The sequence below is a fragment of the Pseudonaja textilis genome, chromosome 2, assembly GCF_049901715.1.
Source record: "Pseudonaja textilis isolate UNSWEBS1 chromosome 2, rPseTex1.2, whole genome shotgun sequence".
NCBI classification, from domain to species: domain Eukaryota; kingdom Metazoa; phylum Chordata; class Lepidosauria; order Squamata; family Elapidae; genus Pseudonaja; species Pseudonaja textilis.
In genome coordinates this window covers 176,009,632-176,024,472 of record NC_141991.1, presented here as the reverse complement: position 1 = coordinate 176,024,472, position 14,841 = coordinate 176,009,632, and the positions used below count along the sequence as shown (strand labels likewise).

General features: G+C 38.5%; 1 protein-coding gene across 1 annotated transcript in view; it reads left to right on the top strand.

Annotated features, from left to right (window-relative positions):
- The first annotated feature begins 1,901 nt into the window (after positions 1 to 1,901).
- The window catches only part of SVEP1 (sushi, von Willebrand factor type A, EGF and pentraxin domain containing 1), a 129,856-nt gene continuing 116,916 nt past the window's right edge, over positions 1,902 to 14,841 (top strand). Inside the window, exons 1-3 of the mRNA XM_087926537.1 lie at positions 1,902 to 2,656; positions 8,150 to 8,405; positions 10,006 to 10,182. Coding sequence (XP_087782663.1) covers positions 2,123 to 2,656; positions 8,150 to 8,405; positions 10,006 to 10,182 — 967 coding nt within the window. The 5' untranslated portion in view covers positions 1,902 to 2,122. The remainder of the gene's footprint in view (positions 2,657 to 8,149; positions 8,406 to 10,005; positions 10,183 to 14,841) is intronic.

Genomic DNA, 14,841 nt, shown 5'->3' with positions numbered 1-14,841 from the left:
GACATTTTTGACCCCTCTACGGATGCCAACATCCTGAAAGTCCTCAAAATGGGATCCAGAAGAAAACAAGAAAAATCAGCCTAGAGAGAATACAGCAGAGTCCTGAAGTAAGATCCATGTATTTCTGCCACAATGTCCAGACTGGCAGATATTTAACACTGACCAGTGATGTGCTAAATGGGAAAAATCAGTCACCTTCAGCAAGGATTCGGAAGAAACAGGACATGGATTAGCATTGGGGACAGCAAATGTTATATTTCATTATGCACTCTTCTAGGAGACCCCACTCAAGGAGATGTAGACAGCAGTGTTTGCTCATGGAAATTGGTGAACTAATTTCCCATCTTTAAATGTGCAGTACACTACAGGTATTCCTCCATTTATGACTGAAATTATGTTCGTAAGTTGTGGCAATCGTTAAGTGGGTCAGCATGTGACTGTGCTCAATTGTTGCAGTTGCTTTTTTGTTGCAGTTGTTTAGCGTACCCGTTGTTCAACATAGGACATTGTTTGCTGGAAACCGAAAGTAAATGATAACTTCTGGCAAAATATCATAAATTGAAGTCACATGACTATGGGAGACTACAAACCGACATAAATGCAGGCCGGTTACCAAGAGCCCAAAATGCAATCACATAACCATGGGAAGGGGACCTGGCCGTTGAAACCTCAAATTCAGATTGTAAGTCCCTTTTCTGGGTCCATCTTAAGTTCAAACAGTCACTGAACGATTGGCCGAAAGTCAAAAAGTACTTGTAGTACCACATTGTACGCTGTGGTTGTCATGCATTTCTTTCTCTAATATAGGTAGTCCTCGACTTATGATCACAATCACTACAGCTGTTAAGTAACATGGTTATTAAGTGAATCTGGTTTCCCCATTGACTTTGCTTGTCAGAAGGTCGCAAAAGATGATCACATCACCCCGGGACACTGCAACTGTCAGAAATATAAGTCAGTTGCCAAGCATCCGAATGTAAATCACATGACCATGTGGACGTTGGGACAGTCTTAAGTGTGAAAAATGGTCTTAAATCACTTTTTGGAGTGCTGTTGTAATTCTGAATGATCACTCAATGAATTGTTAAGTCGAGGACTACCAGTACTGATCTCTTTGTCAGTACAGGGTTCAGAGCTAATATTGTCTGGAAACCCCTTCAAAAATGGCAAGAGCAGGCAGCAGGAATAGGAAGGGACATACTTTGTCCATTTTCCCCCTTTTTCTGTGGCAGGTTCTGGCTTATGCACTAAGAATGAATAACCGATGTGCAGATAAGCCTCTAAGTCAGGTAAGAGAATAAAAATATCCTGAAATGCTGAGCTGTTAAAAGTCTCGGTGAAGCACTGAATTGACCTGGTATTCCTCACGGTGCAGATAAGGAAGTAACATTCCATTCTTCGGTTCCCTTACAATAAAGAGACGTCAGGAAGCAACCGAGGATTCCCGAAAGCAATTCCCTCCCACCCTTCCCTTTTCCCTCACCCAAGCCCCCCCCATTCCCCTCCCGCGTCTCCCGCGGCGCGTTATTGTTGCACAAAGTGTTTCCAATTACCGTGGCCCTCCTGGTATCTGGATCCATCCATCGCGTCGCGGGCCTTCTCCTCACTCCCTCCCCGCCTCCCGCGTCCCCTCCCTTTTCTCCGTCCGGTGCTGTCTGCCAGACATATGGGATCAATCAGAGCTTAAGCCTCGGTGCCGATGTGTTTTGCGTTGGGAATGTTGACAGCCTGGCAGACACCGGCGGGGCTCTGGTGACAAGGAATCTCAGGCAGCCACAACTTCGGCAGAGCGAGGAAGAGGACGGGGGAGAAGCGGAGGGAAGGGAGGACAGAGACACTCGTATTTCCCTTTTGGCCTTTCCAGCGCTGCGGGGAAGGGCTTGCGAGGGGGCGGCGGCGAAAGGAGAGTAATTTCTTTTTTTATTATTATTTTTTTGGAGCAGGGAAGCGCCAAACCGAGCCAGAGGCGCGCAGCCTTCGCCACGTGCGCGCCGCGGTGAAGCGAGTGGGAGACTTCAGCCCAGCCGTCGGGGAAAAAAAAAAAAAAAAAGGCCGGACCCGGCGTGAGAGGAGAAGGGAGCAAACTCGGGAAAAAAAAGAACTTAAACCGTAGCCCGGAGGGATGTGGCTCGCGGAGCTATGCTTGTGGGTCGGCGGGGCGCTGGCATGGGCGCCCGCGCAGCCCCGCAGCTTGTATCGCCCCTTCAACTTGAGTTCTCTAGCGGCGCTCTCGGCTCCGTTGAAACCGGCCGCCCCCGGGACGTTGTTGCCGGAATCGCCCGCGACGGGCAACAAAGTGGAGAAACTCGGGCGGGCTTTTAAGCGGCAGGTGAGGCAGCTGCGGGAGAAGAGCGACCGCTTGGAGCTGGTTTTCCTGGTGGACGAGTCGTCGAGCGTGGGCCAGGCTAACTTTCTCAGCGAGCTGCGCTTCGTCAAGAAGCTGCTCTCCGACTTCCCGGTCGTGCCCACGGCCACGCGGGTGGCCATCGTCACCTTCTCCTCCAAGAACAACGTGGTGCCACGCGTGGACTACATCTCGCCTCCCGCTCGGGCGCAGCAGCGGCAGCACAAGTGCGCCCTGCTCAGCCGCGAAATCCCGGCCATCGGCTACCGAGGGGGCGGCACCTACACCAAGGGGGCTTTCCAGCAAGCCGCGGTAAGTTGGCTGGGGTTAAATCTGGAATTAATTTACCAACTCCGGATAAAAACTCGCATTTATTCAGGCGTGTATTAGAGACCTGTTCTGGTGCTGGACTGGAACCCACAGAGACTTGGGTTCCAATCACTGCCAAGTTGTGATTACAGGTAATCCTCTACTTAGGACCACAATTGAGCCCATGTGAGACAATTGGCAAGCGAATTTTGCCTCATTTGATGGCCTTTCTTGCCACAGTTGTGAAATGAATCACTGCGGTTGTTAAGCTAGTAGACTTTGCTTGTCAGAAAGTCGCAAAAGGGGATCGCATGACCCTGGGGGCACCACAACCGTTACAAGTATGAACTAGTTGCCACACAAAATTTTTTGATCATATGACCATGGGGATGCTGCAATGGTCATAAGTGTGAAAAACGGTCACAAGTCACTTTTTTCAGTGATGGTTGTAACTTTGAATGGTCACTAAATGAACTGTTGTTGTAAGTTGAGGACTATCTGTACTCCTTTTGTGGCCTTGGTCCAGTCAGCTTGACATAATAACTAAAGCAATAAAGCCATGTTCTCTTAAAACTACAGATTGACAGTTTCCATATGACTGTCTGATTCTTGCTAATTAAATAGGTTGAAAGAATGGCTGTGGGCTTTCCTAACAAGGCTGCCACTTTTGAATGCTTTTTGCTCAAAAAGCTGTGCAGGGCTACACCAAGCATGAATTTTCTATAGCAGCTTTCTCCATGCTTGATAGACCCATTAAATTTCCATACAGCATGATCAATACTTGGAAATTCTGACTATTCTTGATCTAAATGGTACCAGCTTGGAGAAAATGGTCATTCTAGGATACCATATGTGGAAAATTGGGTCAGAAAAGTCTATCTTTAGAGACATTTGTGAAATGGATAAAGATGGCCAAGTGATCCCCAGGTGGCCTCCTGACAGCAGCACCATTAAGGGATTGAATGGGTCATCCCAGATAACAATATAAAACTTGTATACATTTTTACATTTGTAGGAACGTAGTGTTTTTCCAGGAGAACTTGAGTAGAACAAGCTGTGACATTGGCAGTTCATGGTTTTTTGGTCTTTCCTTTCTTTTTAATTTTAAAAAAAATGGTAGGTTGGGTGGTGATTTTTAATGATGTCATACAGAATTCCTGTCATACAAGAAAAGAGACAATACAATAAATACTTGAGAGATGAGTGGAGAATCTTCCCTAATCAGAATCTCCTATATGCTATTAAGTATGGAAGCAAAAAAAAGCAAATACAGTGACAGCTTAGAAACTAATAAGTGTATTATCAAATAAGTTGTCACGAATCGCTATTTCATCACAGATGCTCTGCTGAAAAAACATACAGTAGAGGCATCCATGTTTTTCTTCTAATTGAGTATAAATAATGCTTGAGGGGCAGGTCAGTTTTTATTACCAAAACCTGGTAAGGAAAAACACCTCTTTTTCCCAACACTCACAGAAAAAGCCCTAATCGGGCTTCTTACATATGTTTTTAGTCCCAGAGAATTATCCTGGAAGTTCTGATCTCAGATATCCCGCAAAATATAAAAATTGACCCTTATTTCACATATTCAGAGCCAAACTACATAACTACATTTATTTTCTCCACAACATAATGTAACAGGATGTCTGACCCATTCCATCACAGCTGTTCTTCACAGAGAAATGTTTTCCCCAAATGTTCCTTCCATCAAGTTTCAAACCAATATGAGTGAAATACATACGGATATAGAAGGGATACTGGAGGGTATAAAGTGGTTAAAAAGACTTCAAAAGGAAAAAAAAAAGTTGTCAAGAGAGGTTTTGAGTATGTCCTCCTTCACTGCCAAGTGCTGAACTGCTTTGTACATGGTCAATGCATTCTGAAGTGCTTTGCATACAGTGTTGTCTTTGGCAGGATAAACCATATATTGTCCTACAAATATTTAGCTTCCATCAGCTTAGCTAGCATAATCAGTTGTGAGAAATTATGGGAATTCAGCAACTTTAGGACTATAGCTTGTCCAAATATAGATGCTGGTTGACTATTCTTATTTAAACAGCAGTGTGTGTGCATTGACCTCATACACCAGGCATAAAAAATAAAGAAATTAAAAACCAACAGGAATCTGTAAATTAAGGTCTGAAATTCACTGTTTGAACTGGACTCAGAGTCAGATAATGGATACAGGTAGTCCTTGATCCTGAAGGGGAAATTGATTATGGAAAGAAGATAATAGAGAACTAGTTCTAAAATTTTGTATTTAGATTAGGGAAAGTTAACATCTTTAAGCTTTACTCATACTTCATGGGAGGATGCCATCTATGCAGGATAGAAAATAAATGAAGGCTTTTTCAGAAATCAATTCTGCCCATGCAGTTTGAATTTCCTCAACAAATGAAATTTTGTAGCTTGGATAATAACAAGTTAAAAGAAATGTGTAGACCTGGAAAATATGATAATAGATATCGTTTTCTTAATGGTGTTATTTATTGAGTGACTTGTTTTAGGCAAGTGTGCTTCTTGCTTTCTCTTGGCAGAGAGAATAGCAGAACAAAACCAAAGTAGTAATATTAGTATTAGTATTATTTTCAAACTAAGTTTTGACTCAGTTTTATGAAGAGAGGAAGAAGCCAAGGATCCCAATTCAAAAGTAACTTTATTATCCTTGTTTATCATAACATACTGATGTGCTCAGTTTGTACAGGGAGGTGTAACATTAATAGCATATTGCAATAATTAAGATAATACAGTTGTTTTGCAAAGTTTGCTATGTTTACTGACCAAATGTTATTATACTAAAATTCCTGAGAAAATGGAGGAACTTACACTTTAATAACCATGTTTTTGGCTTCCTATGAAAAATTACACCATTGTCTTCTATCTTTCAAGCCCAAGCTACATTTGTCTTTTTGATGAGAAAGATTTCACTGTTTTTCTAGCCAAATAAGACTGATTACTTTTTGCAGGCCAGATTACAGCTTCAGTCTTGTACAAATTCCTGAGAAAAATGCACTTGCTTTTTATAGTGACTCTTTAAAGCCAAAGCTCCTTTAATGAGTTGACTCATGTAAAGCAGCTGCTTTTTTCTCAGTTACTCAGGTTATAAAGAACCATCTCTTCCAAAGAATGTTCAAAGCATGCACAGCTCTAGAAGCCATGTAAGTATTATAAATACTTTAGTAGAAAAGAAAGAAGTTCACATAGCAGTGTGCTTTTAGTTAAAATTTACACACAAGTTGAAAGAAAGGATAATGTTATTTGGATATGTGAATGACCTCAGTAAAAATTAGTTAGGAAACACAAAGGGGCTAAAATAATTGATTACTAATTAAATATATACATTTGCTGCAGAATTGTGAAATATATCACTATGGTCAGTTATCCACCCTTGCTCTAAATACAGCTTTAATTTGTAGATTGGTTGTTGCTTTTAAGAAATGTGTCTTTAGAGGTCAAGGAGAGCCCCTGAGTTGGTTTAGCACTTCCTTTCTGGAAAGTATAATTACATTCTACAATAAAAGAAACAAAGGCACTGGTTTTATTATTGCTTAGTGGTCCAGATAAAGACAACTGCAATTAGTTATCTTTTTAAGTGGCATTAGAAAGAAAAATACTTCAATTTTTCCACTTTGGGTTAAGAGAAATATTTACTGAAAAAACAGACTTTGTCCTGACAGGTTAAACAATTACATGATGATAGAGCAACTTAATTGCACAGTTAATTAATTGTAAAAGAGATGACTGTCTAGGAAAAAGTTTGAAGGAAAATTTAAACATTGCCTTAACAGTTTAAGTACCTTATTCATCAGAAAAAAATAGAACTGTAAATGTAAGATGGTCCTACCAAAAAGGAAAATCAGATAAACAAAAGTACAAGTGCCCACATATATTTTTGCAGTGACCAGATTCCCTATCTTATCACTATAAATGGCCAACTCCAGTTAAAACCCTTACTGAAGCTCCTTCCACCTCACTGTTTATGGGATACCTGTAAACATGCTTGTCTATAAATATTGTATATACGCTTGGCAGACAAAAAATTTATTGGCTTGCTGAGAGCTGTAGTCAACAAGATTGTTCAACAGACAAGATGCTGATCAATAACCATAATAACAATACTAATACTCATATCTTTTTTCCCCTTTGCAACTCTCTTTAAAACCCCAGATCCTTCTATAGGACTGAAAGCCTTGGGCCAAAGAGGATATAGTGCATGAGCAAAAATTCATAGGAATTATTAAGTTACTTAATTATTTGATACATTACAGTTTCTTGTTTTTAGTTAGATCAAGTTGAATTTAATAAAATGTATATTTAACCAATATCCAAAACTTATTTGCCTAACCTAAAATTTAAATCAAATGAAAAATGAAGTAATATGTATTGCTGAATGATTTCTACAGAAAAAATGTGTTTTTTTTAAAGAAATAGCAGTAGGAGAAAAAAAAATCTGAGGTGACAGAAAGAGGTTTGAATATAGAAATCATTTGGAAAAGAAAAGAAGAAAAGTTTATTTGGTCATTTATTTATTTTACTTTATTATTCAAATTGATATAGCTGCCCATCTCACAAAACAAATGAACTGTACAGGTAGTCCTCTCTTAATGACCATTTAGAAATGGAATCAGCAACTCCATTGCTAAGCGAAGCAGTTGTTAAATGAAATATCACATGACCGCTGCACTTAAATGAATTGCAATTTGGCTGGTCCCTGTTGCTGTCATTGTGAGCCCTATATGACTGTTAAGCAAGGGCCTACCCTAATTCAAACCAGTCCCTCCCAGTCCCAAGGCAAGAGCCTCCAATTCTCTCCACCTGCCTGCCTTCCCCCATATCACTGCCCTTTTGGTTACCAGCCACCCCCATAGGTTCAAAAATATATTCTCTGTCACAAGAGCCTTCCAGGAAAAAACAGTGGAAGTGATGAAATTAATTACGTTAGTAAAGAAAATAGGATATTTTTCTTTAGAAAAAATATTTAAAAGCTTACTATAACTTGAAATATGCATAACTTGGTCTTTAGAGGTTAAATCAAATGAATATAATTAGCTTAAATGGGTAATCACCAGAACTATACATGTAGTGGGAAACTGGAAAAAAAAACATTCCAGACAAAGGCAGCGTCAAACAATTCCTGTATTGTTGCCTTGTTGTGGTGTCAGAAAAGGGAAAGAAGTAAACCACAACCAATGGTGAGGAAAAAAGCTTTCACTAATATACAAAAGGCATCATTCCGTTCTGTATTTTCCTCTGTCTCACACAGAAGTGTTGATAGAATAGAATAACACAGTTGGAAGGGTCCTTGGAGGTCTTCTAGTCCAACCCCCTGCTTAGGTAGGAACCCCTACACCACGTCATCTTACAGTAGTCCTTCAAAAAACTAAATTGTATAAGAAAAGAGAGTGAACATTGGTAGAAGAACCCATAAGCAGATCACCAGCTTGATAGTTCTGCTTGATTTTTTTCCTCCCCTTTTTATTTTTTCTCTTTTCCTAGCAAATATTGGTTCACTCCCGCGTAAATGCAACCAAAGTAATATTTTTGATTACGGATGGATATTCCAATGGAGGAGATCCTCGTCCCATTGCAGCATCCTTGCGTGAGTTTGGAGTAGAAATCTTCACATTTGGGATATGGCAAGGCAATATCAGAGAGCTGAATGACATGGCTTCTCACCCAAAGGAGGAACACTGCTACTTGCTCCACAGTTTTGCAGAGTTTGAAGCTTTAGCGCGCAGAGCTCTCCATGAAGGTATTGGATCTAGATCTGGCTTTGATTACCTGTGTGTTCTCAAGCTCAGGGATAATATAGGATCCAAATTTGAAACATGGCCGTAACTCCAGTACAGGTAGTCCTCGACTTATGATCACAATTGATCCTGACATTTCTGTTGTTCAGCGAGACAGTTGTTCAGTGAGGTTTTTTTTATAACCTTTCTTGAAACCCCATTTTACAACCTTTCTTACCACAGCTGTTAAGCAAATCACTGCAGTTCCTAAGTTGGTAAGTGACTCTGGCTTTCCCATTGACCTTTGCTTGCCAAAGGTCACAAAAAGGGATCCTTTTGACTCTGAAACACTGCAGCAGTCATAAATGCAAGCCAGTTGCCAAGTGTTCAAATTTTGATCATGTGGCCATGGGAATACTGCAATGTTGCAAGTATGAAAAATGGTCATAAGTCAGTTTTTTCAGTGCCATTGTTACTTTGAATGAACTTTTACAAGTCGAGGATTACTTGTAATAGAATAACTGGAAGATATTCATTATGCAAGTATAACATTGTGAAACTCAACTTCATCCTTTGCCCAAATGCTATTATAGTTATTTTTATAGTAAGATATTCATTTTGATTTTAAAATAATTCTTCTGATTGTGATTCAGTGTCTTTCAATACACGAGGGAATATTATGTGTGCCAGGTTCAAGAAGAATATTTGTGACCAATCACCCCAATCTCATATAGTTAAAATGAAGTTTTCAGGACACCTTATTTTTATAGTTCTGAACAATCCATTCACTTTATTTTTGCCTCTATGTCTTACACTTATGGAGAGACTTAAGCAGCATATTAAATCATGCCTCCCCCTTTATTCAATATACATTGAATATTTCTACATTGAATAAATGAACTATACCAGATATGTCTTTTTCAGAATTGTAAAAAAATGATTTACATTTTATAAGTACAAAAACTAAAAATTGAGTTGCATTTTATAAAAAGTCTATATCAGAGACTTTTGGAATATCTTGATTAGAGAATAAATGTTTGTATTAAAATCTACAGAACTCATTTTAACCATATGTTCAAGAGATTTTACCTGGTTAATTTACTGGGTAATAGTGTCAAATAAAATTGGAAATATTAAAATGTATAGTTTAATGAATGAATACAATGTGGCTTTTGCCGGACAAAATAAATAAAAGGGCTCAATTATTTCCCATCTTTTAAGAACAGAACGATGCTTTCTAGAGAGTTACAATAATGTTTGAATGAGAGGACTTCTGCATCTCAGTTTTATTACAATAAAGTTTGCACAGGAGAATAATTCAATACATTGTATCCATGGAAATTAATTTGCAGATGCATTAACAAAATGGAGCAGAACTATCATTGGAAATTAATTGATCTCTTATTCTCATCAAATATTTGCTTGAACAGGAAAGATAAATGGGTTTTAAAATAAGTAGCATTTTTGTGGTAATTTCAACCATTAGGATTTAGCTTACTTTTGCATTTCAATGAAACGTCTACTTTAAAAAAAAAAACCTCTAGATGAGTAGATGTCTTTAACTATATATTTGCTTATTTATTTGGAACCCCTATCCTGTCCTCCCAAATATCCTAATTACAGATTTGCCTTCTGGAAGTTACATTCAGGAAGATATAGCATATTGCTCCTATCTTTGTGAGGGGACTGAAAATTGTTGTGATACCATGGCAAGCTGCAAGTGTGGTACTCACACAGGACACTTTGAGTGTATCTGTGAAAAGGGATACTATGGCAAAGGACTACAGCATGAATGTACAGGTTAGTAACTATTTTCTTCTCTTATGTTTTGTATCAGGCTTGGGTTTGGGCAAGGTTGTTCAACTCTTCCCAGTACTGTATATCCCAGGACCATACTTATTGTACCAACAGGTTGGTTTTACAGAATTTATAACACATTCAAGAGATGTCTGTAATAGCCAAAGTCCAAACCTGAATATTTAGCCAGCCCAATGGCTCATAGCTCTTTGTATGCAATTTCCATGCTTGGAGTTTCGATATGTTATGTTTGACTTCACAAATTACATGTAATGCATATAGCCCTCATAAAAACCCCACTCACGATATAAATGTCCACTAAAGAATTTGTCTATACTGTAGTGTCTCGTGAGTATGGTGGTGGAAAACTTGGGTTTCTTATTTGTGGAAATTGTGAGAAATCGTCATCTTTCAAGTGCCCCATCTTGGACATCAGCAGATTCAAACCATCATTCAGATTCAGTTTTTTATATAGCTGGATATATAATTGTTGGCTTTACATAATTTGCATTTTCTTGTAAATATTGTCAGTATTTAAATTGGATACATCTTGAGAGTCAATACACCTCATGGATTTTCCCCAATTGGCTAGATATCAGTACCAATATGTTGCCTTGCAAGGTTATCTCCACAGTAGAGATCTTAGATAGTATAAAATAATATAACCATACTAGGGGCAAAACTTTGTGCTTCTAGTTAAATTGTGTGATGTGACAAGTACTGTATATTAGTTTTATCTAGGTTGTTATGGGTGTACATGAGAGTAGAAATCTATAGGTTAGAAAAAGTTACATGACATGCTCCAGTTAATTGTGATAATGGTAGAAGGAGTTCTGGGAACATTTGTCCAGTTTTCTGAATGAATGCAGTTCAGGAGAGAAAATATTCTCCAACTTGATGGGCAAGATAAGAATAAGAAAAATAAAAAGTGGAATGGGCCATTTGAAAATGCATTCATCAAAAATGAATGAAAATGCTGACTCTTTGGTGACTGTCTACTTAAGGAAAATACTGTTTCAGAGAAGTGTAGTAAGCTATATTTGTTCAAGCAGACAGACACTGTGGAAAAGGGATGGATTAAAATCAGGATGGATTTCACTATTCATAATAAAGACAGAATGAGCAAAGGATACAAAAGTGATGAGAAATTCTAGATTTCGGCCTTTTTTGCAGAAAAAAATGAACATGGAAGAAAAGGAAAGGAGTGTTATAAACTAAAATGCAAATCAAATGACTGCAGAAAAAGAAAGTAGGAATCTTATATGAAACAGAAGAAGAGAGAGTTGGGAAGATCCAAAGAAAGACAGCGTGTAAAATGCTTGAAATACAATGAAAATAATTATATAACAGCATGTGGAGTGTATGTGTAATTATATTAACAAAGTATGAAAAAGGATGCTTGGTAAAAATGATGAAATGAAAGTTGCTGTGGCTAAGAGGAAAATGCATAGAAGAGAACGAATGCTTCCAACTCTGAGAAAGTTTTGTATAAAACTAAGACACTGTATAGAAGGAAAAAGATATTTGCCCAAAACAAAGTGGAAGAGAGTAAAGATGAAAAGATGAAGAGAAAAATGCAGGGGCTTGTTGATGGAATTAAACAATTGTTTTAGAAATGCTGAAGATTGCTAAATAAAGACTCCCCAAGAGAGTGAAAGGAATTAAAATAAAAGTGATGAAATTATTTGGAGTGAAATTGAAATGAGGAAATGCTGGAAGAATTTGTTTAAGTATTGATAGTAGCCGCTTGTAGGAAAATGGAATTGAATCAAATGTTACATTAATTTCTGTCTTCTGTATGGAGATTGTGCATGTGTGTGTGTGAATGAATAAAAAGAATTATATGAATGCTATCAGAGATTTGGGAAATGACACACTTACAAGCATTGCAGCATTCCCACAGTCACATGATCAAAATTCAGATGCATGGCAACAAGTTCATATTTATGATGATTGCAGTGTCCTGTCCCGGGGTCATGTGATCACCTTTTGCAACCTCCTGACATAGAACACAATGGGGATGCCAGATTCACTTAATAACTGTGCTATTAACTTACCAATTGCAGTGATTCACTTAACAACTGCAGCAAGAAAGGCGTAAAATAGAGCAAGACTCACTTAACAAGTGTTTCACTTAGTAACAGAAATTTTGCACTCGATTTTAGTTGTAAGTTGAGGGCCACCGATAGAAAAAAAATTCCTTTATATTTTTTTGTTTGTTTCATAGCAGATTCAGAAAAACTCATATTGTGCCTCTGAAGTAAACAAATGCATCACTTTCCTAATAATCTTAACATGGCATTTTGACTCTCCAATATAAAGCAACCAGTGGTGGTATTCAGCCGGTTCGCACCAGATCGGATGAACTGGTAGCAAGGATTTGGCGTGGGTCACTGAATCGGTAGTAAGTTCTGGCTGGCCACGCTCCTGACCTGGTTGGCCGGTTGCCGCTGGCTCGCTTGCCCTGCCCACCTGATGCTTGCTCACCCCGCCCACCTAATGCTCTCCCTTTAAGGTATTTCTTTTTTTCCTCTCCCGACAATCAGCTGTTCATACAAACAGCTGTGCTGGGATTCCCCTTGCTAAGGCCCAGGAAGGCAAAAAATGGAGGGAGAGGCTCACTTCCCCCTCCATGTTTTGCCTTCCTGAGGCCCAGAGGAGCCTTCTGGGAGCAAAAATGTCCCCCCAGAGGATCCTCTGAGGCCAGGAAGGTCCCAAAATGGAGCATGGAAGGGTGCTGCATGCCCCTCCCATGCTCCGTTTTTTTCTTCCTGGGCCCCAGAGGAATCTTCTGGGAGCAAAAACGCCCCGCAAAGGCCTCCTCCTCTGATATTTCACTTATGAAAATATCTACTGTAATAAAGCAGAGAAGGTTAGTTCTCCAATAAGCATGGAATTAAAACCACAATTATTCCTTAACATCAGCTGTGCTGATTGGGGTTGCAGTCCAACAATTGGACTGTGTAAGTGTAAGTTCTTCCTTTCTGCTGTATTATTTTCTTTTGATTCTGCTATTAGATTTTGTTCAAAAACATCTCACTCCAAGTAAAGCAGGAGAGCCAGTTTTATTTAAAAGGAATAGATATTTGATCCAATAATGGGGGAATGAGGAATAAGATGAGAGGGAGGAAAGAGATTGAGATCATTTGAAATGCAAGACTGTTGTGCAATAGTATGTAAAAAGTGTGTAGAAAAAGATATTTGGATTGTGTGATCAGCTTAGTATATCAAGAAACTGGGCTGACTCTTTGTGCCTAAAATATGTCTGTATCTTCCAAATACAGAGGCTGTGGTGTCTCATTTAAAGCTAGGTTTGTTGGGGGTTATCTGGGGAAGTCTTGAACATTGTGGTGGTACATATTTTAGGAATCATGTCAGTGGACTTTTCCTGCATGTTCCATCAAGCTATCTTGAGCTCTATTTTGTAGGAAGATGAGAAACAGATCTAGCAAAACTATAAACAACAGTTTATTTTTAAGAAAGATTTGGGTGACGTCTCTTTTTTGAAATTTTAGCAGCTTATACATATACATACATACATGCATACATACATACATGCATACATACATACATACATACATATTTGTTTTCTTAAGTTTTTGCGGGTACTTACATGTATGGTATTCAGCTTTGTTCAGGTATTTCCCATGTCATTATAGTTGTGTTTTTAAAGTTGTAGCAACGTTTGGGCAGAATCTCATCTGCCACAGAAGTCTGATGATGGCACATGAGATTCTGCCGAAACGTTGCTACAACTTTAAAAGCACAACTATAATGACATGGGAAATACCTGAACAAAGCTGAATACCATACACACACACACACACACACACACACACACACACACACACACATATACTAGCAGCTGTTCTACATTTTGCACTCTGGCAGAAAGGGAAAGTCTTCTATATCCTTTCACAAATTTTGGACATTTTACTTTCTTTTTTTATGTATTGAAATGTTATGCTTTACTTTATCTGATTACACAATAAACTTTTAACTACCAAAAAAAAGCTCCAACAAAAACAAAGCCAAAAGCAATCTGCCAAATATCTCATACTACATTAAACTGGATAATCTAATCTCAAAATAGAACTAAAATCAAGATGTTTTTGCAAATAGAAACAAAATAAACCTTCCTTAGACCCTATCAGCTAAAATCAAGTGTATACATTTAAAAGTGTTAAATATAGAAAATCTCCCATATAAAAGTTCTACAGTTAGAAAGCTACTGCTGTACCACAGAGGTAACATTGAAAACTGTTGTAGCTAATTGATGGCTTTAGACCAGGGATGTCAAACTCACATTGTCACAGCGGTGTCACGTGATGTATTGGGACTATTTTCCCCTTTGCTAAACCGGGTGGGGGCGTGGCTAGCATGTGACACATCCGGCCCATGGCCAGGAGTTTGACAGCCCTGCTTTAGACCATTAGCAAGGTACCAGTAATCTCCTATTCAACCTAAACAGATTTTATTTTTATTTTTATTTTTATTTTTATTTTTATTTATATATATATATATATATATAGCAGCTTACAAACAGTAAAAACACAATATAGATTTTTTTTTAAAAAGAAAAAAAACCTCACCTACCCATGGCGACAACATAGATTTTAAACCTGTGAGCTAGTATAAACTGAAGTTCAGGTGAGGAAGTCC